Source organism: Aythya ferina (genome assembly GCF_964211825.1).
Source record: "Aythya ferina genome assembly, chromosome: 8".
Lineage (NCBI taxonomy): Eukaryota > Metazoa > Chordata > Aves > Anseriformes > Anatidae > Aythya > Aythya ferina.
This window is the reverse complement of record NC_140304.1, coordinates 23,878,496-23,904,927: the sequence shown is the minus strand read 5'-3', so window position 1 is coordinate 23,904,927 and position 26,432 is coordinate 23,878,496. Positions and strand designations below refer to the sequence as shown.

The 26,432-nt window shown below is 46.3% G+C and overlaps 2 protein-coding genes across 4 annotated transcripts in view; one reads left to right on the top strand and one right to left on the bottom strand.

Moving 5' to 3' along the window:
* The window catches only part of GPBP1L1 (GC-rich promoter binding protein 1 like 1), a 32,007-nt gene extending 21,425 nt beyond the window's left edge, over positions 1-10,582 (top strand). Inside the window, exons 6-12 of the mRNA XM_084528010.1 lie at positions 44-116; positions 1,314-1,507; positions 4,890-5,030; positions 7,420-7,578; positions 8,352-8,476; positions 9,335-9,437; positions 9,663-10,582. Coding sequence (XP_084384136.1) covers positions 44-116; positions 1,314-1,507; positions 4,890-5,030; positions 7,420-7,578; positions 8,352-8,476; positions 9,335-9,437; positions 9,663-9,809 — 942 coding nt within the window. The 3' untranslated portion in view covers positions 9,810-10,582. The remainder of the gene's footprint in view (positions 1-43; positions 117-1,313; positions 1,508-4,889; positions 5,031-7,419; positions 7,579-8,351; positions 8,477-9,334; positions 9,438-9,662) is intronic.
* A 4,137-nt stretch (positions 10,583-14,719) lies between these two features.
* NASP (nuclear autoantigenic sperm protein) lies at positions 14,720-26,064 on the bottom strand. Of its 3 annotated transcripts, none has more exons than XR_014695553.1 (15): positions 25,872-26,064; positions 24,753-24,803; positions 24,097-24,207; positions 23,466-23,546; positions 22,807-22,904; positions 21,205-22,095; positions 19,762-19,844; positions 18,918-19,003; positions 18,723-18,796; positions 17,493-17,681; positions 17,080-17,246; positions 16,613-16,666; positions 16,452-16,523; positions 15,378-15,535; positions 14,720-14,886 (listed from the first exon to the last, which is right to left on the bottom strand). XR_014695553.1 is itself a non-coding variant. In XM_084527989.1 (15 exons), the coding sequence occupies exons 1-15, from the start codon at positions 25,931-25,933 to the stop codon at positions 14,833-14,835; spliced, it is 2,205 nt and encodes a 734-aa protein (XP_084384115.1). In that variant the 5' UTR covers positions 25,934-26,064; the 3' UTR covers positions 14,720-14,832. The 3 variants fall into 3 exon arrangements, 2 of the variants coding, with proteins under 2 accessions (XP_084384115.1, XP_084384116.1); XM_084527989.1 differs by having other exon boundaries at positions 15,378-15,509; XM_084527990.1 differs by lacking the exon at positions 15,378-15,535.
* Between the last annotated feature and the right edge of the window lie 368 nt (positions 26,065-26,432).

Below are 26,432 nucleotides of genomic sequence, written 5' to 3'. Positions count from 1 at the left end.
CAATTGCATTGTTTCTTTGTTTCTATTTTTTTGTTTTTTCCAGCCATCTTTGAATCCAGAAGCTGGAAGACACAACAGCCAGAACAAACCTTTAGGGACACCGTCTGGAGTATGGGGTAGGTAAAGGTGTACATTGCTGTATGGAATGCTCATGCTGAAGCAGCGAGTTGCAACTATTATTAACTGTAAATACCTACATAGAAACTATTATTAACTGTAAATAATTTTTAAGTGCTAGCTTTTTGCTCAGAGAAGATCTTAAAACCTTAAGCAGACAGTTTGCAGCTTTCTCTCCTTTGTTGTTTTCCTCCCACAATTGTAACTAATCTCTTGGCCTTTTTGTCTGCTTGAAACCTGTACTTGTCATAAAAAAAAAAAAAATGCTTGTGGCAGCAATGTCAGTTCTCTGCTTCGTGTCGTACTGCAGTTACAATTTCATGCAGGCATTGCTTGAAGGGCAGAGCAGACTTGAGTGAACTAGACATCAGTTCCTGAGTTGAGATCTTCACGTTAGAAAAACAACAAAATTGTTGTTATTCGGTGGTTTATATTTCCTTTAAACTCAGAACTGGTTTGCTTTTTGATCGTGATACAATGTGGGAATCTATGCCTTTAAAAAAAAAAAAAAAAAAAATGGAACTGATAAGTCATTTTCCTTCAACTAAATATAGGTTTGTTAATCTCTAATTAGAATGTAATTAGATCCGTGGGGTTAAGCACTGTAAATAATAAAAATACCAGAAAGAAACAAACAAAAAAATACTTGTAAAAGGAATGCAATCTGGTCCTAGAACAAGTTTGTCAGGTACTTACTGTTCTGCTCAAAAAATAACAACTAGCATTTGTGGATTTTCTAGGTGTTTATGCTAATACTTAAATTACTCTGCTCCTGAAAATGTGTTGGTGAGAAATATTAATTGTGATTCTTTGCAAAAGCACTGCATCTTCTAAGGTATAAATTATGCAAAATATTTCTCTGTTAGTGAATTAACAACTGATCCATGGTTGCTCAAAGAACTGCTCTGATCTGTCCTGATTTCTGCAGTATGGTGGGAAGGCTGTTGGCTGATGTCACCGTAGGTTTTTCCCTTCAGAGTCAAGGGAGTTGTTGTGGCTAAACAGAGGGGAAAAAAAATGGACTTTGACATCCTTATCTTTCTGCTCAAAGCTGAAACAAAAGAACAGCTGATAGCAATCTCAGAATTAGACATGTCGTTTCTAAGGTTCAGAGGGGAGAAGCTGGAGCAGTGCACTGAACCTGTTATGGAACAGAACATTTGTATTTCAGAATCTTTCCTGTTTTGTTTTTACAGAAAACCCCCCTAGTGCCAAGCAACCTACCAAGATGCTGGTCATCAAAAAGGTTTCAAAAGAGGATCCTGCTGCTGCCTTCTCAGCTGCATTTACATCACCTGTTTCTCACCTGGCAAATGGCAACAAAGCCACCACCATTGTCCCAAGTGTCTACAAAAATCTGGTTCCTAAACCTGCAGCTCCTCCTTCCAAGGTATGGGGGTTTCCAACCAAGTTAGTGAATGAGAGAAAAACCTCTCCCTTCATATCAGAATCAACCATCCAAGAAATAACAGTTGGAATATGGTAGTTTCTAGGGTAGTTGCCTTTTTAATAGAGACCTGTTTATTACTACAGATGTTTTTCCCTGTTTAAAAGTATCGTTTGGTTTTGTCCATGTAGAGAACTAATCTCAGTTCTGGCCATAGTGGTGTCTGGTTTAGTGTGTGGTGTTCTGATATATTAGACAAATCCATAGCTTAATTGGACAAAAATAAGCGACGCTAGAGGATAAGAATGCATACTGAGATGTGCTTAAATTGCTCACATGACTATCTTAAAAATATTTATTGGGTTACAATACTGTGTGTTTAAAACACAATTGAAGTTAAGATCAGATTAGATTGTAGCATTTTGCAGTTTATGAGCATTAAAGAAAACCTGGAAAAGTAGTGGATTCTGTGCTTTCTTTCACTGCAAGAGTGTTGATAGTCCAGGTATTTTAGAAGTTAAAATTATTAGCGAGACTGTTCTTTAAAAAGGTATGCAAATATTCAAGAGTATTTGCACACCTTTTTAAAGAGCAATCTCTCCAAAACTTGTTAATTGCTACTGCTGGCTGCTGCATTCCAACAGAGACTTCTGTGATAAGAGTAGAATAGTTTTACACACTTCAAAGATAAAAGCAAAGTGAGAGAGTTTAACAGAACTTTTTCTATGAGAAAGCAAGTTTTAGAGCTTCTTTCCCTTTTGTAAGTTTTTCTTAATTCAGACCAAATTTTGCCAACTTCAGGAAAAAAACTAATAATTAAAAAGATTATCCAATAAGCTAATATAAAAGTTTACTTTGAAAACTGGTCCCTTTCTTGATGGTATGGGATAAATTGGCCTATTATAAAGAGTTACTAGTAAGAGTTTTCTGTTCACTGAATCAACCATTAAGTATTTCAGTTTAGGTATGTACTTGTTTAGAATAGCTAAATAAGATAGAGCTGTAGTGCTGTGAGCCTAATGTGGCTTTTATTTGTGTTTCTACAGCTGGGTTGGTATGTGTAATACAGTCTTACCTATTTTTAGCCTGATGTTTTGAGTCCTCTTTGAAACAAAAAGACAAAGATACAATTTGTCCAAGCCATCAGACTGTCTCTCTGCTTCAAAGCAAATCGTATTGTAGTGAAAAGGAGCGCATACAGCTTTTCTGTCTTAGCTGCTGTCGTTGTGTACAAAGATAGTCACAGATAGAATAACTTGGGATATCTGTGCTCACGGTTGAAATAAATCTTCCGGTTTTTATAGATAACTTGAAAACTATGATCAGGCTTTTTGAGACAGCCTTGTGACTGTGGTGTGGAAGTTGGGTTTATGTCAAAATACAGGGTTGTTTGTTTTGGATGTTTTTTAGCTTGTTTTACATAATTTTCACTTGCATTCTAGATTATGTATCTATATATAAACCAGAATTATGGCAATATGTAGTGGTAGCCTATGTTGCCTTTCAGTGAAGGATATTCTGTACTGAACTAGTTACTAGGCCTGGATTACATTTGGATTCATCCAGGTGTGACAGCACTGATAACACATGAAAAGCTATAGGGCCAGCGGAGAAGATATTGGCTTGCAATATGTGGGAGCTCCCAAGAGATCACAGTCATGTTAAGTCATGATATAAATGTGCATTTAGTCATTTGTAAGTAGGTTTGTATTGACACGGTGCTGTGATTACAGGGTAGAATGGTGCGCTTTGTTGGTGAGGACTGCAATAATTAAGAATTGTCTCTCATCAGCAGCTCTTTTGTTAATGAATGGTGGCCATTAGTAGAGCTAAAGGTGGGAGATCAGCACGCCCTTAGAAAAACTATGTGCATGAATGATGCCTTTTTGAATGGTGCAAGCATGAAGCAGGGATGGTAGGATGCATTATTCTGAAGACTCCAGAAAGTTGTGTAGAAACTGTAGTGCATAAAGTGATAGGGGAGTCAAAACACTCCCTTTGGCCATGTCAGCAGTATTGGAAAGCTGCCACAGGCAAACTGAATGAAATATGTTTTTGTTAGCTGTACCAAAGGAAGAGAACGTAGTGGTAGTGAAACAAGTGTATTGTTTCTTTCTTTAGATAAGGATAATTCCTCGAAGTTGAACAATGCATGAAAGGCATAATCTGCAACGATTCCTTTTGATTCTCATCTGTAACTGTTGTGCTTCAATCTAGTGGTCTCTCTAAGAAAGTAACAGTAGTCTGCCGTTAAATTTGTCTAAGCTGCCACTTTGTGGACAGTGGGAGAATAACAATTAGCAGCCAAGAGTTAGGTGCCTGAACAAGTGCAACCATGTGAATATGCAGAGGAAAAGACCTTGTTAAAGTAATTCTCCATTCAAATTGTACTACCAGGCAATATTAAGTTGGAGTAGAAGCCTGTTAATGTGAGAGAACATACTGAAATAATGACTTCTGCTTTCATTGTTCACAGAACACAAAATCTACTTACTCTCAGATTTAACTTAAACCCACTGTGCGTTAGTTAATTTGCTATGACTTGGATTTGACTTCTGAACTCTATCAGTTCAAAAGAATCAGTATGCCCTAATGCTCTGACAGGTGTATTTCTCATGCTACTTGATACAAATCTCTTGTTAGAATCATTGTAGTAAAGACTGTCACTTGAGTGTTTGTCCTTCCTTGGCGAGAGGTCTGCAAATAATATACCAAGTAACAAGTTATCTTGAAGTCTTTGCTTTTCAACAAATCACCACTGTATCTGAAGGGATACTGCAGAGAGTATCCGGACCAAGACGGTAGGTGCTTGTGCACCTACCAGAAGGATGAACTGCCTGCTCTTCTTTTTTCCCCTCAATCAGTACAATGATGGACACTTTCAGAGCCCTAGGAAGTAAATAATTGGTATTCTCAGTGTGGACGAAAACATTTCTTGATGTGTTTCTTCCTTGCATGGGAGGAGTTCCTGACAGATGATGCAAACCCTTTCTTTGTGGCACACGGTGTTCCCATATAAAATGTGAATTTAATTGGGATCTTTTACTTCCCATCTGTGTGTGTAGCTCCAAGATGCATTGCATCACTCAGTGGTGATTCCAACTGATGAAGAGCAACACTCGATTTTCTCCTTTTGCTCTTGCAGTGTTTTATTAGAGGGAGGTGCCTGTGAAGCAGAATTGTGTGTGGCTTGGGCAAAACAGAAGATGACAGGGAAAAACTAATGGATTTAGGAGTAAAATTGTTGAGAAAGTTCTTGTAGAGGGAGGAAAAAAATCCATACAACAGACAACTTCAGTCAATACAGTATTTGTGTTACTGCTCGCAAGCAACCCACTCTAGTGCTTTACCATTTATTATATATTTTGTGTTCTTTTCAATACAGCCAAGTCCATGGAAAGCCAACAGAAATGAACATAAACCAGGCTCGCTTTCCTCCGGCCGTGACTCTGCCTTTACCAGTCCAGTGTCTGTAACCAAACCAGCGGTACTGGCAAGTGGCTCAGTCCTTACATCTCCCAAAGAGGTAAGGGATTGGTTTGGGGGATATGATGGGAACTTTATCACTGTCACCTACTATAGCTTAAATGTAAGGTGCTTTCTGCATGTGCTACCTAGGTTTGTACCCTTGAATAATGACTTGCTTGTGTGTTCTTAGTACATCCTGTGACATCTCTGATACGCTAAAAGAAAAATGTGGTTTACCTGGATGTAAAGACAGAGCCATTGGTGTTTGTCCAAATGTATTAGGATTCCTCTCAGATTTAAAAAAAAATAAATAAAAAGTAATTTGACGGGTGTTGCATAGTTAAACATGCATAGACTTGGTGTGCTATTGGAGTGCAGATACCAAGAACGGATGTGAAGCAAAAGGTAAACTGATTCCCATATGGGAAAAGAAGGCGGATGAGAAGGATCTGCCTTAACTTCCTGTAGGAGAACAACAGCATATAAGCAGTGAGCTTTGAAGGGATCCAACATGTCTACATGCCTTCATCTAGGTGTCTGTTTTTAACACTGGTAGGAGGTAATCTGCTGAGGTTAAAGCTGCCTTACCTCCACTTTTGGTATGAAGTGTGGAGAGATTTTCTGAATGTAAATTTCTTAACACTTTAGCAGTAAGTGGGACTTGACGTGTTTTGGCCAGCATTTCTGTGGTTCATTTTTTAGCTTGTATGCAAAATGCTGTTCTGGAGCTTGAAATTCCACAAAACTTAGTAGAAAAATGTCATTGAATAACTTTGGATACTTAGAATACACTTTTTTTCTTTGAATCTTTTGGGGATATGCAGTATGGAAGCACAGGACCATGGCAGTTCTGTACAGTGCTGGTAAAAAGGCTACTTCTATCAAAAAGTTCAAGTGGTTTTAGCAGAGTATTCCAAATTACCGGAAGACATCCAGTTCTGTCTCCTTTGTTGATGGTTACTTTATGTTGCTTACAGTCAAACTAATTACCATGTTTAAAGCTTTAATTTTTAAGTACTACGCCAGCTTTTTATCGTAGTATGAAGTCACTTATGCCTTGTACAATTGCTAATTTGTGCATGATGGTGTTGAGTGAGGCAAAATCTGAAAAAGCTAGCTGAGAAGTGTTTACCCTAAGGCATTACTTTCAGCACACACCTCACAGGCATTATTGCACACGAGTGTTTCATGCGCATCAGGCGTGAGAAACATAAACAGCAGTTGCTGCCTGGTTTTGCTTTGCTAAATATTTCAGTTCCCTTAATCTTTGCTCAGAGCACTATGTGGTATAATAAAAACACTTCGTAAAGGAGGTTTATTTTGAAGAGCCTGAATTTGCAACTCTCCCACCCTAGTTCTGTTTTTTCTTTTTTTTTTTAATTAAAAAAGGCAGGAGGGGAAGCTGCGTGCTTTAGGAAATTGACCTCTGCTTTTGTATTGAGAAAAAGATAACCAAAGCAAGTAAAGAAAAAGAATGGCTTTGAATGCAAGGTTCTGGGTCAGGCAGGTATTTAAATAAGTGGCTAAATTCCTCATCTTAGAGTAGCCAGATACAAGGTCTGTGTATGATGAGAAGGTAAAGATATTGGGAACTTTCATGCAGCATGTTTTGAGATTTCTTTCCCATGTCCACTCAAAATGATGAAACATTACATTGAAACTCATCTTGGTTAGCAGTGTTTTAATTTTTTAATTTTACTGTCATGGCTGAGGCACTGCTTATATGCAAACTGTTGTACCTTATGCCTGGTTCAAAGATGGAAATTAAGAAAGCAAAGCGCTGTCAAAGAGCATGGGAGATTACCTTGGGTTCAGGAATCCAGCTGAGCAGATTTACCACAGGGTCAAGGGCTGTCTGTGACTGGCTAGGCACAGAGTTATCTGGGTTGTGAGTGTTTGTAGGCAAGAATTGGCAGCATGCTCACCAGGAGAGGATACAAAGACTGTGACTACCTGTTTCACATCCAGTTGGTTAAAGATGTACTACTCCCTGAAAAGATATTACCACCCCAAAGCTTAATTTCAGGGTAGAGGCAGCCAGGTTGGCTTAAGACACAAATGTGAACTGAGTCTAATCTCCCTAATTTTTTAATTTTGTGGGCTGAGTCCTGCATAAAGTTTTCTGCCTCCGTATTCTGTTGTAGCCTCCAGCATTACTTGAGAGAGTTACGTTGCCAAGGAACAAAATAAATGTATTCATGGCCACATGAATTGACACCTAGAGGAAGAAAAAATTAGAGTTGGTAGTGATAGGTGGGAGCATGAGCTGGTAAGAAGTGGGTACACAACACCATTCAGTATTTCGATGAGCATTTGAAATTAGATTTCTTAAGGGTTTAAGAGCTAGTCTGGGAGCTGATGGGCATTTGAAGGAACAGAGCCTGAAGAGGGCCTCATCTTCGTAGCAGGACTGTTTAAAGTCTCTGTATTTTACCTTCTTTGTCTAGAGTCCTTCCAGCACCACCCCTCCCATCGAGATCTGCTCTTCGCGCTTGACAAAACTGATGCGCCGCACCACTGATAAAAAGAGCGAATTCCTGAAGGCACTGAAAGATGATAGGAATGGGGAGATAACAGAGAACAGAGAATGCGACAAGCTGGATGATGTAAGATCACTGCACCCCCTGTCCCGTGTTGTCCATCCATCCTCCCCCTTCTCTCCTCATACATAACATGATCATGATATATTGAAAGAGTTGGGTACTGAAAAAAGCAGTGTGTGTAATTCAGGCTGTGGTTTAGGAAATGACTGACTTCCATCGGGCTGACACACATGCTAGCAGAGGTAGTGCAGAGCACTGAGATGAAAGGAGATATGTGACATGCTGAAATGCAAAAGTAATAAATGAGGTGGAAGGCAAGGTGACAGCGAAGTTAATCTAGAGTCTTGAAAGGATTCTCTCAGGGGTTGAACAATTCCATATTTTAAGGTCTTAGCTTACTTTCAAACTTCCTTGTCAAACTGCATTCACAGGAAAGCTGAATTCAGTGCTTGTAAAAAGTGCAGGATAGTGGCTGAAGCCTCAGGCTTTGACCAGGACTCTGAATGTGGAAGTCTGTGGTTTAATGTGTATGTAAAGGACATCTCTAAGAGAAGAGTATTCTTGCTTTTTGTATTCTCTTTCTGAAGCCGCTGATTACAGCTTTGTAATGCCAACACTTACTCCCTTTACATCAAAGTGCAGTCTACCAAAGTGACATATCGTGTTGTCTCATCACAGATAGGTAGAAATTGCTTTTAAACCACTGTCAGCCCAGGCTGTGTTGAAAGCACTGACTAGAGGTGAAAAGGCTTTGATTTACCCCCAAGAGCAGAAGCTTGAACTTCAAACTGTGCTGTCAGCATGGTCTGTACACTTTGCTTCTTTTTTTTCTTTAGATGGAGAGCAACAGCACACCAGAACCAAAGGAAAATTGGGAAGAGAATTGCCATCAAAATGGCCTTTCTCTTCCCTTGCCAGAAGAGGGGGAAAACCTCTCTCACTCATTGGAAGCAGAACACAGGTAAGGAAATGGAAAAACAAGGTGTCTGGAGTAAAGGAGGGTGAGTCCTTGGACTGTGTGAGGAGGAAATTTATTCCAAAGAAAATTCTGGGAAGTGCACAAAGCTGGACTAGAGGTGTGGGCTTCGTTACTAGTGCTGGGCTGGGTGGAGTCTTACTGAAAGTAAAACAAGACGCTGACAGCTGAGCCAAGACTTGGCCATGGTGTGTAATTAGGTTCCTGTACTCCTCTAGTGCCACATCCTTGTGTGTTAACGCTGCCTAGATATTTACCTGCCCGCATGGTGGGGCAGTGCAAACCTAGCGTGATCCTGGTTAATATGTAAGTGGATGCCATAAGTGTCATGATCTGGAGTATGAAGATACACACTCACACTTCTTTTACTGTCTGTACTTAGAATACTCTGTGCTGCTTTAAATGCTGTAAGCGTGGGAGAGAGTTAAGAAAGTATTTGCTTAGTATCTCAGCTTGTATCTTGTGATTAAGCAGCGTGCGAGTATCTGGTACAAGTGGATAGTAACTTTTAGAAGATCCTGAGCTAAGGTGCTGGATTGGTTGCGTCACATCTTCCTTCAGTGTCCTTGGGTAGAATTTCAAATTTCTGCTTTATTTTCCTTCTGCCAGACTAGTTATTCACCCATTGTACAGGACTGCTGGTGATTAAATATTTGTAAAAGACATTGAGTATGAAAAATGTTGGGTAAACACTAAGCATTGTTGAAGTGGTCTGTGATACAGAAGATTCCCTAGTGAATTTGAAGTAATGTAACACAGAACCTTGTGCTTCATGGACAGACTGTTCTCTCCTTTACCTTTGTTCCTTTGCTTTAATTCCTGTGCCCTTTTTCCACAAATCAGGTTATTGAAAGAGATGGGATGGCAGGAATATCCTGAAAATGATGAGAATTATCTTCCCCTCACGGAGGATGAGCTCAAAGAGTTCCAAATTAAATCAGAGCAGGTATGTTTCAAACTCCTACTACTTGTGACTGTTCTTCACTCTTTCCCTTCTTAGACATCTCCTGTAGTATAGAAGACAACTAATGAAACTGTAGTCCAGTTGATGACTCTATCCATACAGAGCATGTGTATATACAGTTAAACACATAACTGATGTCCACAGAGGGTTAGGGACAGTTACTCTCCATACTCATGCTTGTTTTAAAACTTGCTTTCATTTCTACAGCGAAGAAGAAACGGATTTGGGAAGAACGGATTTCTTCAGGGCCGCGGCTCCAGCCTGTTGTTCCACTGGAGAAGCACTTTTAAGACAAAGATTGAGGACTCAGACACAGAAACTAGTAGCAGTGAAACTTCAGATGACGATGCCTGAGACTGGGCACAAGAAAATTGAAATAAATAAAATCAACCCAATAAACTCAGTTCATAGTTCAACACGTGTTTGGGGTTGTATAAACTAAACAGAGTTTATTCTGTCTCCAGTCTGTTCAGTTTTTTCTTCTGTTGTTGATACTTCATGCACAAGGGAAATAATTGTATCCCAAAGAAGAGAGAAATTGGCTTCTTTAGCTTTTTCTTTTGGTTTTGCCCTAATGCTTATAGAAGTTTGTGCAGCTAGCAAATTTTGACAAAAATCCCTTGTGGGGCAGTGCACAAGTTCAGTCTTGTAAGCAGGATACCAGTGACTGACTGATCTTTGCAACAACAAGCTTCTAACAGTGCCGCCTGCATTACATAATGTCGTGCGGTAACAATGTGCTAAAACAATCATTGTCAATGACAAAATGGCTATTGAAGTTCTAATTATGTTAAATTAATGCTAATAACATGAATTTTTTATTTTATTTTTTTTTGGCGGCTCGGGGAGCTTCATCACTTAACCAGGCGTTTGTGGTTTTCTTTTTTGGGTACAGCTGTAAAATATTTGGATATAGGAATTGTTTGTGTTCTTCTTCTTGCAGCCTTGATATTCAGGGTGGATTGTAAAATATAAATTTTTTGTGAGATTTCAAAGATTAAGATTATTTTGATAACATTATTTACAGATTTAAAAAAGTGACTATCACATTGAGTCTGTATGAGGGGGAAAAACTACTGCATCAAAAATAACTAACTTGGAATAAATATTTTGCATCAGTTTGCCAATTCTAATTGTCTTTCTTATGTAAGAAAAGCTTTCCTCTAAAGGGACTTGCAACTTTGGGGTTCTGATAGCACTGGGGTTAAATAGCTGCTTCTCCCACTGTATTTTTTCCACTTGGCAAACATTGCTGTAGTGCTCAGACTGCAGAAGCTAAATTCTTCCTTTAAAAGGGGAGAGGGAAGACAATGCTGAGATGATAGCCCATGTTTGGTTTTGTCTTTTTTTAAGAAAAGAAATGGAAATAATCTGAATTATCTTCCACTAAAGCAGTTTGCTTTTTTTTCCGCTTCATACAAAATAGTGAAGCTCGACTGGTCGGTGTCACTTCCTGTTCCTAGTGCAATGCTGCTGTTTCTGTTCACAACATGGCAAGGGTATGTCTGAATCCAAAGCTGTTTTCATTGAAATCTTTTTTAAAAATTCATGAAAACATTTCTATTAGATTAAAAAGGATTTTACAAACAACTCAGTTGTGGCCTAAGCTATTTCACTGTCTGTTTTAAGTTCAGCTTCTACACGAGCATTTTGGATCGGGAAGTATTTGCATGGTTGTCCGCTGTTTGCAAGTTGGCTGGATGGAGTTGCACAGCAAATAAGAAATCCTGGGCTCACCGAGCTGAGGGGGAGACGGTCTGCCTTCAGCAGGGGCAGGATTTCACCATGGGTCTCCTGTGGATTGAAAGATGTGCAATGAAATTCTGGTGTTTAGCCATCTCTCTGCATCAGTACTCAGGGGAACATTTCTAGCTGATGTTCTCGCTGTGCTTTTAGGCTCTGGGGGCTGTTGGTGGGGCCGGCCCCACGCCACTGCCCTCGCTGCCAGCCTGGGCAGGGCCTGCCCAGCACCTCGGCACCTCCCTTCCCACCTTGGCAACCAAACACGGCCACAGCTGCCTCGTCCCGAGCAGGTTGGTGCTCCCTCACACTCAGAGAAGGGCCCCAGCCCTGAGCTGGGCTCACAGGGGTGGGATTTGGGTGTTTTTCCTGCAGGGAGCCCAATGCCTGGCGCAGGAGCCTTCACCTGCCCCAGCTGCCGCATGGCGTTCAGCTCCCGGCTGCTGCTGCGGGCGCACCAGGAGCGGCTCTGCCTGGGGACACCGATGGACGGCGGCTCCAGGGGGGACCCGGGCAGGGCCCGGAGGCTGCAGGACCCCTCGGTACTGTGAGGTTGGGTCAGGCATGGGTGAGGAAATGGGGTCCTCCTGCTGGTGTCAGCTGGATACATCCCAGTCTGAGATGGGGCACGCTGCACCCCTCAGCGCTTAGTTTGGCAAAAACAGAAAAGTTATGGTATTAAGCTTTTTTTTTTTTTTTTTTTTTTTTTTTGTCTTCTTGTTTACCTCCCTGAGGTTGGGATGCCCCAGCATGGAGACCGTGCCGAGCAGCGCCACCTCCTCCTGCTTTCTGGGCTCCCTCCGGCTATATTGGGACCACGGGGGCCGGGGCGAGCCCGGGGGGCACCCCTGGGGGACATCCTCACACCCCGCGAGAGGGCCCTGCTCCGGGCCACCGAGCCCCGTGTCCGCAGCCCCCAGCAACCCCCTGCCAGCAGGCTGACGAAGGAGGTGAGCTCACCCACACGGGGTGCAGGCTTTGTCCCCAGCTTTGTCCCCAGCCCTGTGGGTTCTGCCTCATGCCCACCCCCTCCCCGTGTGCCTCAGGGAGAGCCCAGCCAGCAGCCGGCCCTGCCACAGGGGCACCCGCGGGCACCGGAGCTGCTGGAAGCCCACAGGCACCACGTGGCTGAAATCCGGGCCAGGACGCAGCAGCTGGAGCAGCAGCGAGCAGGTAGGCGCTGGTGGAGGTTTTGGGGCGATGGGGCTGTGGTTCCAGGGGTGACCCGTCCTGCCCCCCCGCAGGGCTGTGCCGGCGCCTGGCGCTGCTGGCAGAGGAGCAGCTGCGGCCGAAGCCCAGGCAAGCCCCAGAGGCACCGCAGGGTGAGGCTGGGCACCCGTACGGAGGGTGAGTCCCAGCTGGGGCGAGCAGGGCTCAGCTTCCCTCCAGGGGAAGCACCCAGACTGCTCCCCAAAAAGGCTCCCAGTTGCTCCCAGTTGCCCCATTTCCACCCCAGGCCCGTCCTCCCGCCGCCCGCGGGGCCGCTCGCTGCTGAGGCCAGGTGAGAGCCGAGGGTGGGCGGGCGCCCGGTGGAGCCCCCACCCCGTCTGACAGCGGTGCCGTGGCAGGGCCCTGACGCTGTCCTACCTGCGCAGCGGTGGCCACGACGCTGCCATCCTGGCCCAGCTGCTCGACCTCCAGGTGGAGGCCACGGCGCTGGAGAAAAGGGCCACAAGGAGGACAGGTAAGAGGCAGCCCCGGTGCAGATCCCATCCTGGGGTTGTGACCCCCTTCTGTCCCCACTGAGGCCCCCCCTGGCCCTGCCAGCAGAGCGCCCCAGGGCCTCAGGCACTCAGGACCTCGACGCAGTGCTGCTGGCCGTGGAGCTGGAGAACCAGCGGCTGGAGGACGAGCTCCGGGCGCTGAAGGTCCGGCAGGCGAGGCGAGCTGATGCCAGTAGGTGGCTGGGCGATGGGGAACCCCCCGACTGCCTCCCCACAGCACCCCACTGCCTGTGGGCTGGCAGCCAGGTGAGCACCCCAGGCCCATGGTGACGAGCCGCTGTCCCCAGGCTCGCTGGCGGCCCAGCAGCAGGCGGAGGGCCTGGCCCGGCTGCAGGCAGAGGTGGGGATGCTGAGACACCAGGCGGAGGGGATGGGGCCGCGGGCGATCCCCCCGGTCCTCCCACCAGCCCGGGCTCTGCCGGGGTTTCTCACGGTAAGAGCATCGTCCCTGGGTGCAGGGGAGCCTCTCACCTCAGCGGGGGATTTCCCAGGGAACTGATTCAGGATTTGTTCCCTTGGCTGCAGTAGGATGTATTTTCCCCCCCAGGTGCTGGACTGTGGGCATGATTTGCTCTGTGCCCACAGCCCCTCATCCCAATCCCATTAACACCAGATTTTTCCTTCCCCAGGAGGCTCCAGGACCAGCCCTGGGGCCTGGCAGCCCCCCAGCCCCCAGTCGCCCGCCCGCTGCCCCCATCCTCCCCATCGCAGCCCTGGAGGACCCCCCTCCTGCTCGGGAGCCGCCAGCAGAGCACGAACTGCCCCTGAGGTGAGATGGGGATGGGCTGGGGCAGGAAATGGGGGCATTATTAAACAGCAGTGATAAAGGGATGGCAAAAGCTGTCACAGCTGCAGGCTGTGGAAGGGCGGTGTTTGGGGGATGTGCGTGGGGCCATCCTGGGACCCAGGTGTGGGGAATTTCAGCAGCATTTGAAGGGTTGGGATGTGTTGGGATGCGTTGTCAGTGCCCCCACACAAGGGTGATTTGTCCTGGCCAGCCTGGGGGACAGCAGCAGGGAAAGAGGAGCACAACTTTTCCTCCCCCCACTCCCTTTCCCTGCTGCTCACCCCTTCAGACGCATCCCCAGCCACTTTTAGGAGAAGCTTCACAGGCGGTCCTCATGGCTCAAGCCAGGAAGCAGCAAAAACCACAGCAAGATTTCCTCCCGTGTGCTGGGCGTTTAATAAATGGCTTCCCCTGCTGCTCGTCACTTCTCAGCCTTTTTTGACAAATGTACCCGTCCCTGAGCCAGGTGCAGGCTGTGCTGTGCCCCCTCCACCACCCAGCCCTCCAAGCACAGGTAGGCAGAGCAGGACCCCTGCCCCAGCCCCGAGGATGCAGAAATTCATGCCCAGCACTAAAGCACTGCAGAATTTTGGGTCTGAGTTGTGGCCACGGCTCTGCTCTGATCCCAGCCAGAATGAACGTGACCAAATGCAGCAGTTTGCCCACAGCAAGCCAGAAGGGATGTGGGGAACACAACCTCCAGCACAAACAGCCCTGGGAAAGGCTTCAGGGCAGGGGAAGCACCACCAAGCGCTTGACCCCTGCTCCCTGTGAACAGGGAGGTTGTGGCAGAGCAGAAGGGCACAGGTGCAGGTTGAGCACTGGCTGCAGGGGCCAGACAAGCTCTTATCGCACCTCCCCAACACCCCCAGGGCCAGGGGAGGTGCCGCAGCAGCGGGCCAGGCTTTGCCCAGGAGCTTCAAGCTCAACAGGGCCTGGGGGGAGATCTGCACCCCCAGGGCAGTGAGGAGCAGAGGGGGGAGCTTTTAAGGGGAAGGGCAGGACAAGGACCATTTGCTTACAATCTTTATTGAAGTCATACAAAAGTTGCCAAAAAGTGAAAAAATACACTATATACAAAACCATTTTCCTTGTAAGGAGAGGAGTGTCCGAGGTTAAAGAATTATCATACTGTGCTTTCAACTGTAGCCCCTGATTCTGCTTGTGGCCTCTTCTCTGCCTGAAAGAAAAGAGAAGTATTGGATTTAAGAAACAGAACAAAACACTGCATTACAGCATCAATGCATGCAGCATTCACTGTTTTTGTGGTTTGAAAACAAAACTAGGCATGCTTTGCTGGTCTTCAGAGCCCAGAACTACAACAGACATTAACAGTTGTAGCCCAGGTGAGAAATATTAAAACCCTGGAGCGCTCTGCTGCACAAACAGGCCCTGTGCTGTTCAGCCCGACAAGCCCCAGAGCCCCAGCACACACGTTCCTGTCCCTCCCGTCAGCTGCACAGCCCGTTATCTGCCCAGCTCACTTGGTGTCAGACACCACAGCACAACGTGCAGCCTGGCAGCTTGGAACACTCCCCCTCGTGCAGGAAGCCCCATGAAGCCCAGCAGGCAATAAAACCAGCCAGGCACTAAAACCACTCCTTAACATAACAGGAAACAAAACAAAACAAAAAAGAACACAATGCACCACGTCCTGACTCTACTGCCCACCTCCTCTTCCATTTTTTCTGGAACCTCCTTTCCACTGGGGGCAGCAGCAGCACCACCACCATTGACAGCCGGTTCTGGTTTAGATTTCTTAGCTTCATTGTCTCCCTGGTGAGTCTCCTCCTCTGGTTTCCTCTGAGGACAAAATTGTTTAGTCTTCACTATGGACAAATGTAAGTGTTTTTAGAAAGTTAGCATCCAGATGTCATTGCACATTATCTACTCAACCTCCACTTGCCAGATTCAAGAAAAATACTTAAGTATTAGGATTTAACTGAAGCTCTGAAGCTTTAGCACAAAGGTCTCAATCACAAAGTATAACCAGGAGGATATAATTCAAGTGCCAGTATTTGTAATGCAGAATTATCCTTAGTTAGAATCTGGCAGGGGAACACGTTACAGCTGTGATTGTAAAAATCACTCCAGACAAACCTGAACTCACATAGGCTAACATAACTGACAACGCTGTGCCACGTATACAATATAAAGAACAATATCACATGTGGGATAATTTTAGCAATAGCAGAAATTGTTCGGGGGGGGGGGAAAGAAACAAGAACTATACATTGAGCACTAGGTTCTTTTAAAATATCTTATTTTCTCATTAAGAGGCAATTTAGCACAGCTATACAATTGGACTGGCTTTGGTATTTTGCAAGTCCAATTCTCCATTTCCACTTGGAAAGAAGGGAATCCAATTCAGCCTGGTTAATTGCCTTTAATTTTCAAGATCTACACACTGCCCTGCTCTTCTTGCAGGCTCTCAGCAGAGCAGGGCATCTGCTCAGAGAACTCCTCCACAAGCCACACAATTCAGCTCTGGTTAAACCAGCGTGGCTCAGGCAGAGAGCTGAACCATCACCAACTATTCTCCTGGAGGCTGGATGGTTCCCAGACTGATTAGCTCCCAGTGGAAAGGAGTTCCACACACCATCTCTTATTACTTTTAGTGTTTTTCTTTTTCCAGGTGTTACAGAACTAAGTTGAGAAAAAGCCTTAAGCTAAGAAATCCAACTAGAGGTTAAGCCAGGGGTACTTTAACCACCTGTTTGTTCAACTCATCGTTTCTGAACTCACCTTTTTCCTGACCAGGTGAGAGATGTCTGTAACACACTGAGATGCTCCATCTGCTGCTTTTCTAACTGGAATCTATTACAAAACAATGACACATCACTAACAGCAAACAGCAATCTTTAGAGCAGTCACGAATTCTCAGCATCCATCTTTGCTCGACTTACTGTGGAAACCGAACCGCTGTCTTCACTTTGTGCAAAGCCAGACGTAGTTCCAACCTTAAGAGAAGCAGAAGATAACAGCTAAACAGCACGTTCTGCCATCTCCTCCCACAAGGCCAATGCACTAGTTTAGTAAGTTGCAGAAAACCCAACTTTGTGTCTTAACTTTATATTCTGCTTCTACACTTACATACAGGATAGAAGAAAGGTTCACGTAGCGATGTAACACTCATTTAAGTCTCACATTTGACTTAGCTATCATTTCTAGCCTTTAGGTATTTAATTACTCGAGAAGCCTACCAAAGTCCAGTTTAGTTTGGAGCAATTCATTTCAGCGTATTTACTATTAATCTTTTCAGACGTCATCTGTCTTAAATTCCCTTCTTGATCTGAACTTTTCCCATCACTGGTTTACTTCAAATCTCACTGGAAGGATGTTTGCTTGAAAGGCAACAGCAGGATGTACTCACCAGAGTCGCTTTCAGTGCCAGCTCAGCTACTCTTGCACTCTTTTGAGACTCCTTCGAATCCTCTATCTTTTCTTTGATTTCAGGGAGAAGTCCTTTTAATTCTTCAATCTCCTTTTCATCTTCAGGGGACCCACCTTCTGACTTCTTTATTCGTTCAGTAAGCATTGCTAGAATGACATAGTTATTAGGGCAAAAACTCCTCCACACCAAGTCCCTGTTTGGTTATCAGTTCCCAGAGGCAAGTGCCCACCAGCAGGTGCTGTTTGGCTGTTCAGATGTTAGTCTGGGCTGTTACCAAACGTTTGCATGACAAGGTAATAAGCAGACGTAATTGCTGGCAGGGCAATTAACAAAGTCAGTTCTGATTTGGGAAAGCTCTCTGTTTGGCTAGGCAATTTCGGACATCCACTCACCCATTCTCTTGTCAATGACTTCTACGGATTTGCCAAACTGCAGCACTGCCTCGTCGAACTGGCTGTTGTAGTGGTAGGCCAGGGCCAGCTGGTAGTGGCTTTCGGCAAGCAGGCGGTCGTGAGCCTCCAGGTATTTCTGCTGCAGGGCCAGACAGGCCTGGAACTCCTCTATAGCCTGCACATAGTTTTCTATAGGAGCAAGCCATACGGTCTTTACAAACAAGACGCATTTATCTAAGCACCATCCACACCCTTATTCAGTTACTACGTATTTTATTCCACTTCATGAAGTCCAAGAAGAGAAGTAGCAGGGAATGTAAGCTGAGCTCAGCGACAGGCTGCTCTCCTATTAGCACGTGACAGCGCTCACAGCCCAACGCTGCCTTCCCCTCAGAAAAAGACCGAGTCCATTTCCTCGAGGTGCTTTGTCTGTTTACAATACCACAATAAACTAGAAAGCTGAGCAAAAACCTGCCACACTAATCCTGCTGTTTTACCTATCGGTTGAATATAACCAGGCAGAACTGCAGCTGAGCTGGAGGTGAGTGGTCCCCTGCCACCTTCCAGTCCAGCACCCCACGGAGTGCTCTAGTGGCACGAAACACAACCCTCACTTTGTAAGCCTTGTCCAGAATCCTGTCACATTATTTCCAGTGATGACACCCCTACTTTGATTTAACAAGATCAAATACAAAACAAACATGTTTTCAAGTGAAGGGCAGACAGACATGTTAGAAGGCACAAACCTGCGGCTTGCTACCTGTTTTCCTGATGCATCAGGGTCTTTCCCAGCTGCACCACACCATTTTACAAAGTCTAGTATCATCAGCCTTTTTTATTTGAAATCTTTATGTTCCAGAAGTGGCTTGGCACGTGACACTTTCCTTATGGAAGTACTCAGTCACTGAGCTCAGAGGGAAGAGTCTTTCCCAATTTCTGAAGCTAACCAAACCCTGCCTATGAAACAGCCTCGTGCTCTGCTCTAACACCAGCTCTTACTCAACTCTTCCTCCTGCTCTTCTGGAATAGCACGGAATACCTGTTTAAGGAACTCACTTGTTCATCCATTGATTAAAAAGGCTTCTCGTGAGGCTGTACTATTATAATTAGAAAAAATATGTGCCTCTTCATCTTATCAGACTGCAGTCACCTCTACTCATTCTGAAGTACGAAATAGGAAGTGACAAAATGAAACCCAGCACTTGACAGGTAAGAATTAGCACTGCTTACCAGATTCAATGCTGACTTCTCCTAGCTTTAGATGAGCCTGAGCCGCATGGAGCTGAGCTTCTTTTGTTTCTTTTCTAAATCAAGGAAAAAAGCCATTTCCATGAGAACACCTAAATACCTAGCATTATACCTACACCGCCTCCCAGCTCCCTCCCACTCTCTCACAGACAACCAAATTACAGCTTCAGTTTTTACCTCTTGTAGATGACTTTCGCTAACTCCAGCATGTCCCAGGCTAGCTCAAGATTTCCAATTTCTTCCTCCTCACTTTCCTGTAAAGACTAGAAATGCACATTTACATTGTTAGTTGATACAGCCTTTCCCCTCCGCTTCCCCAGAAATAACAGGGCATCAAGCACCAATATTATCCTGAGAGTAAGACTGAGGTTTAAGTTGCTATTAAGATAAGCTAATCACTATAGGAGTTTATGTTCCTTTTTTTTTTTTCTCAAATGCTTTTGAGCTCCATTAGAGTAGTCTGAGGCAGAGATATTCTATTTAAGACGATTGTCTTTCATTCTTCACAACATTCAAATAGGGCTGATTTCTTCAACATGAAATGCTCCATCAAGCTAACTCCTCAGATTCAAGCAGCACAACACTTCCCACTGAATTCCCCATCTTAATCATGACTTACTGGACTGGGTGCACTCGATGCATACAGTGAGACAACAGCAGAACAAACCAACACAGAACTGTTTTGAGTAAGTAGCTTCAGTAACAAACTAAAGCAGCCCTCCCTGCTGAAGCCCACCCCTGCACTTACCAGGCTGCATCACCGGTCTATAGACTGCAAGAATTTGTTTCAGTGTTAGCTAAATAAGCACAAGTTCACAGAAAAAAAAAAAAAAAGAACAAGATCCTACAATACAGACTATGCCTAACGATGCCCTTTCCTTCAGCAATGCTGGTTTCTAAACAGAAGTGATTTCCTGCACAGGACTAAATGAAACACAAGTGAGCTTTTACAAACTTAAAGGGACATTTAGACAGACATCACTCCTTCAAGAGCACCAATATCAGAGCTCAGCAGCCTCACCTTGTCTTCCACTGTCAATTCATTCTCCTTATCATCTTCAGCTTTGTCATTTTCTTTATCTTCTTCCTCAGATTCTTCTGTTTCTAGAAGGAAAGTAGATGAATGAGAACACTTGCTGTTACCATGCTTCCTTCACACAGAGCCAGGCAGAATATTTTATCCTTCCAGGGAGAGGTTAGAAGTGGGACGTGAGAAGGGCACGGGTGACACTAGATTCCCAGCAGCAGCCATCTTGCTGAATTGTGAGCGCTGTAGGCTAAGGTAGTACAAGGCAACCTTAGTCCCTGCTTTAAGTTTAACTTCATACTAGAACGGAAACTCACCTAGAACTCAGTTCTCACCAATTGTGAACCCCGCTGAAGCCATGGGATCCTGAGCAGCCCCCAGAGGCACTGGTCAGTTGCTGGACTTCATGCTACAGATAACAAGCGCTTCCAGCAAGATAGCTGCCAAGCTGCGTACAGATGAGACCGTTTCTGAATTCCCATTCCTCGTTTCAGTCCTTTCACAGGACAAGAAAGAGCGGGTCACTCTTCTCTGGGTTTGCATTTCAGTCACTGTGGCCAGACACCTTTCTAGGCACTGCTTCCCCTCTCGGCATTCAGCACGAGCCCTCTCAGCACACAGAACTGTTCGGTCTGAACACTCGCCACTCCTCAGCAAGGCCGAGCTGCTGACAAGCCAAGCTGCAGTGATCAGTTTATTGATTAACTTGGCCCACAGAAGGCAGTGGCCTTCTAAGACCACGCACGTCCCACTTTGGCAAAGCGCACACGTTTCTGCCAGGCAACTTAACGTAATCCTGACAACAGCCATAATGCAGCAGGGAAGCAGAATGGCAGAAAAAAAGCTAGGTAGCTGGAAGACTGCACTAGATGCAATAAGCCTTCAAGTCCCAGGGCAAATTAAGTTTAGGTTCACCAGCCAAATTGTCACTTTTAATTACTACCATAAAGACTCTAATGGAAAGTTCCTTCCCTACCCTCTGAAAAGTCAATTTACCATCTTGTTTTGCATTCAGCTGTTCTTATTTTCCTGCTCCCCTGTTTTTCAAGTAAAATACGGTTATAACCAGAGGCAACGTGTGCTTCAAGTTACTTGGAGGTTAGTGCAGTAAACCCAGACGCATGCAAGTGAACATCCATTCAGTATTCTCCACCAGCCCAGCCATCACTTACAGATCTCACAGGGCTGTAAGTTTGCTTTAAGGCAAGATTTGCTTTGCAGTTAGTTAAGCGTTAGTCTAGAGAAAACCGAGACTATTCACTGTTCCTTGAAACTTTACCAAAACCAGTTACTTGGATTTAAAGTCCCCAGGAGCCCCTTTACAGTGCCTTTTCCTTATTCTAAGGCAAACAGAAAATTCTGAATGGAACACTTTACCCGGTGTTAGCCAAATCCATCAAGTCAGCCACCCACAAGTACTTTTCTCCTCACTGTTACCTTCTCCCTCTTCCATCTGGTCATCTTTCTCTTCTTTCTCTACCTTAGCACCTTCACCCTCTTCCATCAGGTCATCTTTCTTTTCCTCTTTCTCTACCTTAGCTGCTACTTCAGCCTTTTCTTCCACGTCATTAGATGGTTCCTTGCCCTCTGCGGGCCCTGGTTCCTTTGAGGACTCTGTCTCTTTAGGTTCAGCTGGTTTCTCTTCTGTAGCTGGCTCTGCTGACTCTTTCTCCTCCACCTTCTTCTGCTCAGCTGCCTCTGCCTGCCGTTCTGCAGCTTCTTTCTGCTCCACAGTGACGGCTGCCTGCCCTTCTGCTGTCACTTCTTGTGACAACGCCTTCTCTTCCACAGCTGCCTCTGCCTGCCCTTCTATAGCCTCTCCCTTTTTGACGGCTGCCTCTTTTTCTGTTGCTTCTGTCATCTGCTCACCTGCCTCTCCCTTCTCTTCCACAGCTGCTTCTGTAGACTTAGCCTCTTCCACAGCTGCCTTTGGCTCCTTGTCTGACACTTCTGTCATTCTGTCCTTCTCCTCCGTTGCCTCTGCTACCTCTTTATGCTTTGTGTTCTGCTCTTTTTCCACTGCTTTCTCTTCCACAGCTGCCTCCTCTTTTGTAGTTGTCTTTTCCACAGCCATCTGCTGCTTTTGTTCTTCTGAAGTTAATTCTTTTTCCACAGAAGCCTCTGTCTTCTCTTTAGCCTCTTCTACCTTTACGTCCATGTCAGTCGCTTCTTCCCTTGGCTTTTCTTCCGTTCCATCTTCCATTTCCACATCCTCCGTTTTGACTTCCTTCTCAGCTAGGACTGGAGCTCCTTCCGTAGACTTCTTGGCCTCTTCTTTTTCCCCCATGGCGTTATATACCTGTTCTCTCAACTCCTCCCTTGCTTCTTCTACATGATTGAGGAAGCATAAACATTTCTCCGAGTTTAGTGACACAGACATTAACGGGCACTGACACCACCACCCTCAGACCCTCGGCCAGCGTGTTGGTTTGTCATCGAGTTAAATGACGCTCCTAAAAACTTCCTTTTCACAACACAAGCTATTAGGATGCAACCAACAAAGTCGGACTAAGCAAACCCCTTCCCCTTCCCCAGACTGAATTATTGCAAGCGGCCACTCAAGCAGTGTGCAGTTTTGCGCGCTAGCATTTTTAGTCACAGCTAAGCAAGAGATGCCAGTGCTTTAAGAGTCTGGATCCACAGAATCCCTGCATTACCTCCAGCTGCGGGTAGGAAAACAGTTACCATCCTTGGAGTTCATTTACAGACTGAGCTGTCCTGCTACAGACACTGTACTGCCACAAGGTTACAAAGCAGTTCAAGTTGACTGTGAAGCTCAAGAAAGCCTGAGCGCAGTGCTTCAGGACACAGACATCTGGTGACCCTTCACACACGCTTATGCAATCAGTTCCTCGTAGAGGTTTGGGAGGTTTTGTTCAATCTTTAAGCAAGATTAGAAGAACAAAAGTCCGTTCTGGCTGCTAGGAGTTTGAACAGAATGCTTCTGACTACCTGGGATGCCAATACTCAGCACGTGGACCATTTAGACAAGAAAATGCAGCTCGGTACCTCCATGGCACAACCGACAGCTTTACATACCATCAGCAGCCGGTAAGGCGGAATCATCTTCAGCTTTCTCTCCTTCCTCTTCAACCTGCACCCCTTCTAAGGCATTTCCCAATACACCATTTTCCATTCTAAAGGGAATAAGAGGTTGTTATCCCTTGGCTCCTGTAAGTACGCCTCTTAAACTGTGGAAGCTACACCACCATGGCCCGTTCCACCCAGTGTAACTCTGCATATGAGGCTCTAGCACAACCCTGCCTATACGAGGACAAAGCTTTTACCCCAGCCAGACTCCTGCTCTGGATGCCTGACATGCTGCATGCTTCCTTGACAGTAACAGGTGCTTAGAAGATAAGCCTACTAACATCATAAATAACATTTCCCTCCAGAGAAGTATGGATATTTGTCAAATGGTTCCTAAAAAAACACAGCTACTACAAAGCATTGCTTAAATAACAGCAAACAAGCCACAGCACATAGTACCTATATTACTTTGAAATGCTTTTCTGCCAGAAGCTTTATTTCTGATACCATTTTTCACTCTCAAAATTGAGTTTTACAGCCTCTTAAGACAGTCACTCCTATTTCTTCGGAAAAGAAGCACACCCATTACTGTTCAGCTATAAACCACCTGAAGGAAGCGTACCGTACATTTAAGGACAGGCACCGTACGTGAGCAACTGGTAGCATACCTTGCCAACTCCAGGAGAGATTTTCCATAATAAAAAAAAGCTTCTGCACACTCATCCGCTGTCTCACCATATTTTTTACCCCTACAAAAGTAATGAAGCATTATTTGCCTCTGCTGGTTTTTGGAGGTTTTGATACTGAACTTTAAAGCTAAAAATTCCTGGACACAAAGAATCAGTTTCCTAAGCTCATCTTCCATTTTTGAACAACAGAAGGATGCCCCTCTCACTTATTTAGAGCTGTATCTCAGAAGCATCCAGCAAAGCAAGTTAATCTAAAAACCCCCAAGATGTATCACCCTTGGGGACTGATCAAGACTAGCAAAGAATGGGCAAGTTACACGACTCCTTTATTTTCACATTAACAGACTACGTCAGAACTATGTAAGGCAAAATAAAATATCAAATCCTTTTTCCTTCCTAGAGAACCACATTACCAATTATTATCATTATAAAAGCTGTCCCAGTTACACAGCAACTACAGTATTGTCCTACACCTAAGCACTCTCTTCAGTTGTGTTATAAATATAGCAACATACATAATGTAAAAACCTAAATCTTGAATGAACCACGTCAGTGTAGTCAACCTGAAAGCCAGCCCTTACAAAAACACACAAAACATTTTACTACTTACAGCAAGCTTGCAGCTTCCTGGAATGCATTAACAGCAGCTGGAATATTTCCCATTACCAAGTGTTTCTGTCCTAAACCCAATAGTTTCTTGGATTCTCCATCCACATCCATACTAGGAGAAAATCAGATGCAGGATTGTTAGTTTCCATAGTAATGAGAAAAGTACACATCGGATTCATACCCAGCTCTCAAGACCTAGGCAGCTCAATTTAAGTGAGCTGCAGACATTAACGTGACTGGCAGCACCGTAATTTTATTTTAAAGTCTGGACCACCTTCTGGTTTTGATGGTTAAGGACAAATAGGTTAATTCTAACAAATGCTGGAAGAAGTGGCTGTCAGACTGAGGCATGGCAAAGGAGGCTCGATACCAGGGGGCTGCACAACAGTGTAACAGTGCTGCACAGGGCTTTGCCAGCTGCAAGAAGAGAAGAATAAGTGCAAGTTACAGCTTCTGACAATGCACCTGAGGAGACAGATGGATGCAAACCTTGGTTTTGGCTCAGCACCCCTCAAGCAGGGTGCTGCAGAGGGCACGTCCCCACCTGTACCTCAGGGTGGGGCGTGAGGAGATGCCCACGGGGCAGCAGGACAAGGACAGCCACACACCCGCCACCTCCCTCCTCAAGGTGCCAGCAGCATCCTTGGCTCCACTCACCCGTCTGCTTTGTCGGCGGAGGTGGAGGGGGCGGCCAGTTCCTCTTCCATCCTGCAAGGGACAGGAGGAGCGGGGCATCAGCGTCGCCACAGCGGGGCTGAGGTGTGAGGCCGGGGGCCATAGCAGTGCCCAGCCACCACCGCCGGCCCTCAGCGTTTTGGGGAGAGTGACAAGGTGTGGGGGTTAGTTATCGATTTATTTACGTGTTAAGTCAGAAAGTGAGGGTTATTTGTTTGTATGTGCTATTTATTTAGGTAAGAGAGTGAGGGTTATTTATTTATGTGTGTTAGGTCAGAGACTGAGGGTTATTTGCATGCGTTAAGTCGAAGATTGAGGGTTATTTAATGATGTATTTACATGCATTAAGTCAAAGACCGAGTGTTATTTACTCATTTATATGCATGAAGTCCAAGACTGAGGGTTGTTTACATATTTACGTGTGTTAAGTCAAAGGCTGAGGGCTGTTTACTCGTTTATTTGTGCTAAATCAAAGACCAAGAGTTGTTTATTTGCGTTAAACCCAAGTCTGGGGGCTGTTCACTCATTTATTTGCGCTAAACCAGGCTCTGAGCGCTGTTTATTTGTTTATTGACGCCAGAGCAGGGCCCGTGCCCGGCCCCTCACAGACAATGGCCCCTTCCCGCCTCGCCACCGCCCCGCCCCCGCCCTTGGCGCCAAACCCCGCCGGCGGCTCCTCACGGGCTGCCGGCCCCGCGCCACGTGACCGCTCCCCCCACACCCCCCCCTTCCCCGACCCTCTCCGGGCAGGCTCGACGGCGTCGGCTGCCCCCAACAAAGATGGCCGCGGCCGCGCGCGGGTCACGTGGTGCCTCGGCGCGAGCCGAGCGGGCCCAGCTGGCCGCGGCGGAGCGGGGCGGCACGTACCACCGCCCGCGGGGGGGGGGGGACACACAGGGGGAGGTGAGGGGGCACCGAGCCCAGCCAGCACCCCCCAAGCCACACGCTCACCCCCCCCTCGCCTCAAGGAAGCCCGCCCGCCGCCCCCAGCCCCCCCGTTGCCCGGTGAGGCGCACGGGAAGCGGCCCCCCTCGCCCCCGCCGGCCCCCCCCCTCCCCCCGGCGCACCGCACGCGCGCAGCGGGCCCGGGGCCGGCCCTACCTAGTCGGGGAGGCCGACGCGGGCTCGACGCGGGGGGCGGCGGCGACGGCCGAGGATTGCATAGAAGCTGCTGGAGACAGGGGCGGCGGCGGCAGAGTGCAGACCCCTACCCCTCCGGCCGCCTATATACCCCCCAGGACACGCCCCGGCCCGCCTCGCGGCGCGCGCACGCAGCCGCCGGACTACAGCTCCCAGCATGCCGCGCGCCCACCCTCCGCCCGGCACTCAGGGCGCCGGCGCGCGGGGCTCGCTGGGAAATGTAGTTCCGAGAGGCGGCTGCCGCCGCTGCGCCGCGCTGCCCGCTGGGAAGTGTAGTGCGGAGCGAGGCGGGGAGGAGCGAAGGTAACGGGGTTCCGGCTGCCGCGGGGCGTGCTGGGAATTGTAGTCCCGGGCGCTGCGCCAGGACTCCCCGCCGGGCCGCGGGGCGGACATCTTGCGAGTGAAATTACCTCAGAAATAAAAGTACCTCAGGGAAAGCACAGCAGGGACTGCGCTCCCCTCAGGGCGAAAATGTCCCGTCTGGCAGAGTCCTGACCCTGCTGTAACGGCGTTCTGGGATGA

Excerpts from the sequence above, each read along its gene's own strand:
- NASP (XM_084527989.1), bottom strand. The coding sequence starts at position 25,933 with ATGCAATCCTCGGCCGTCGCCGCCGCCCCCCGCGTCGAGCCCGCGTCG. Across the intron at positions 22,096-22,806 it reads CGCCTTACCGGCTGCTGATG|AAGAAGCAAGGGAGGAGTTG; the intron begins GTATGTAAAGCT and ends TCAATCATGTAG. Across the intron at positions 15,510-16,451 it reads CTCACCTGGTCAGGAAAAAG|AGGAAACCAGAGGAGGAGAC; the intron begins GTGAGTTCAGAA and ends TTTTGTCCTCAG.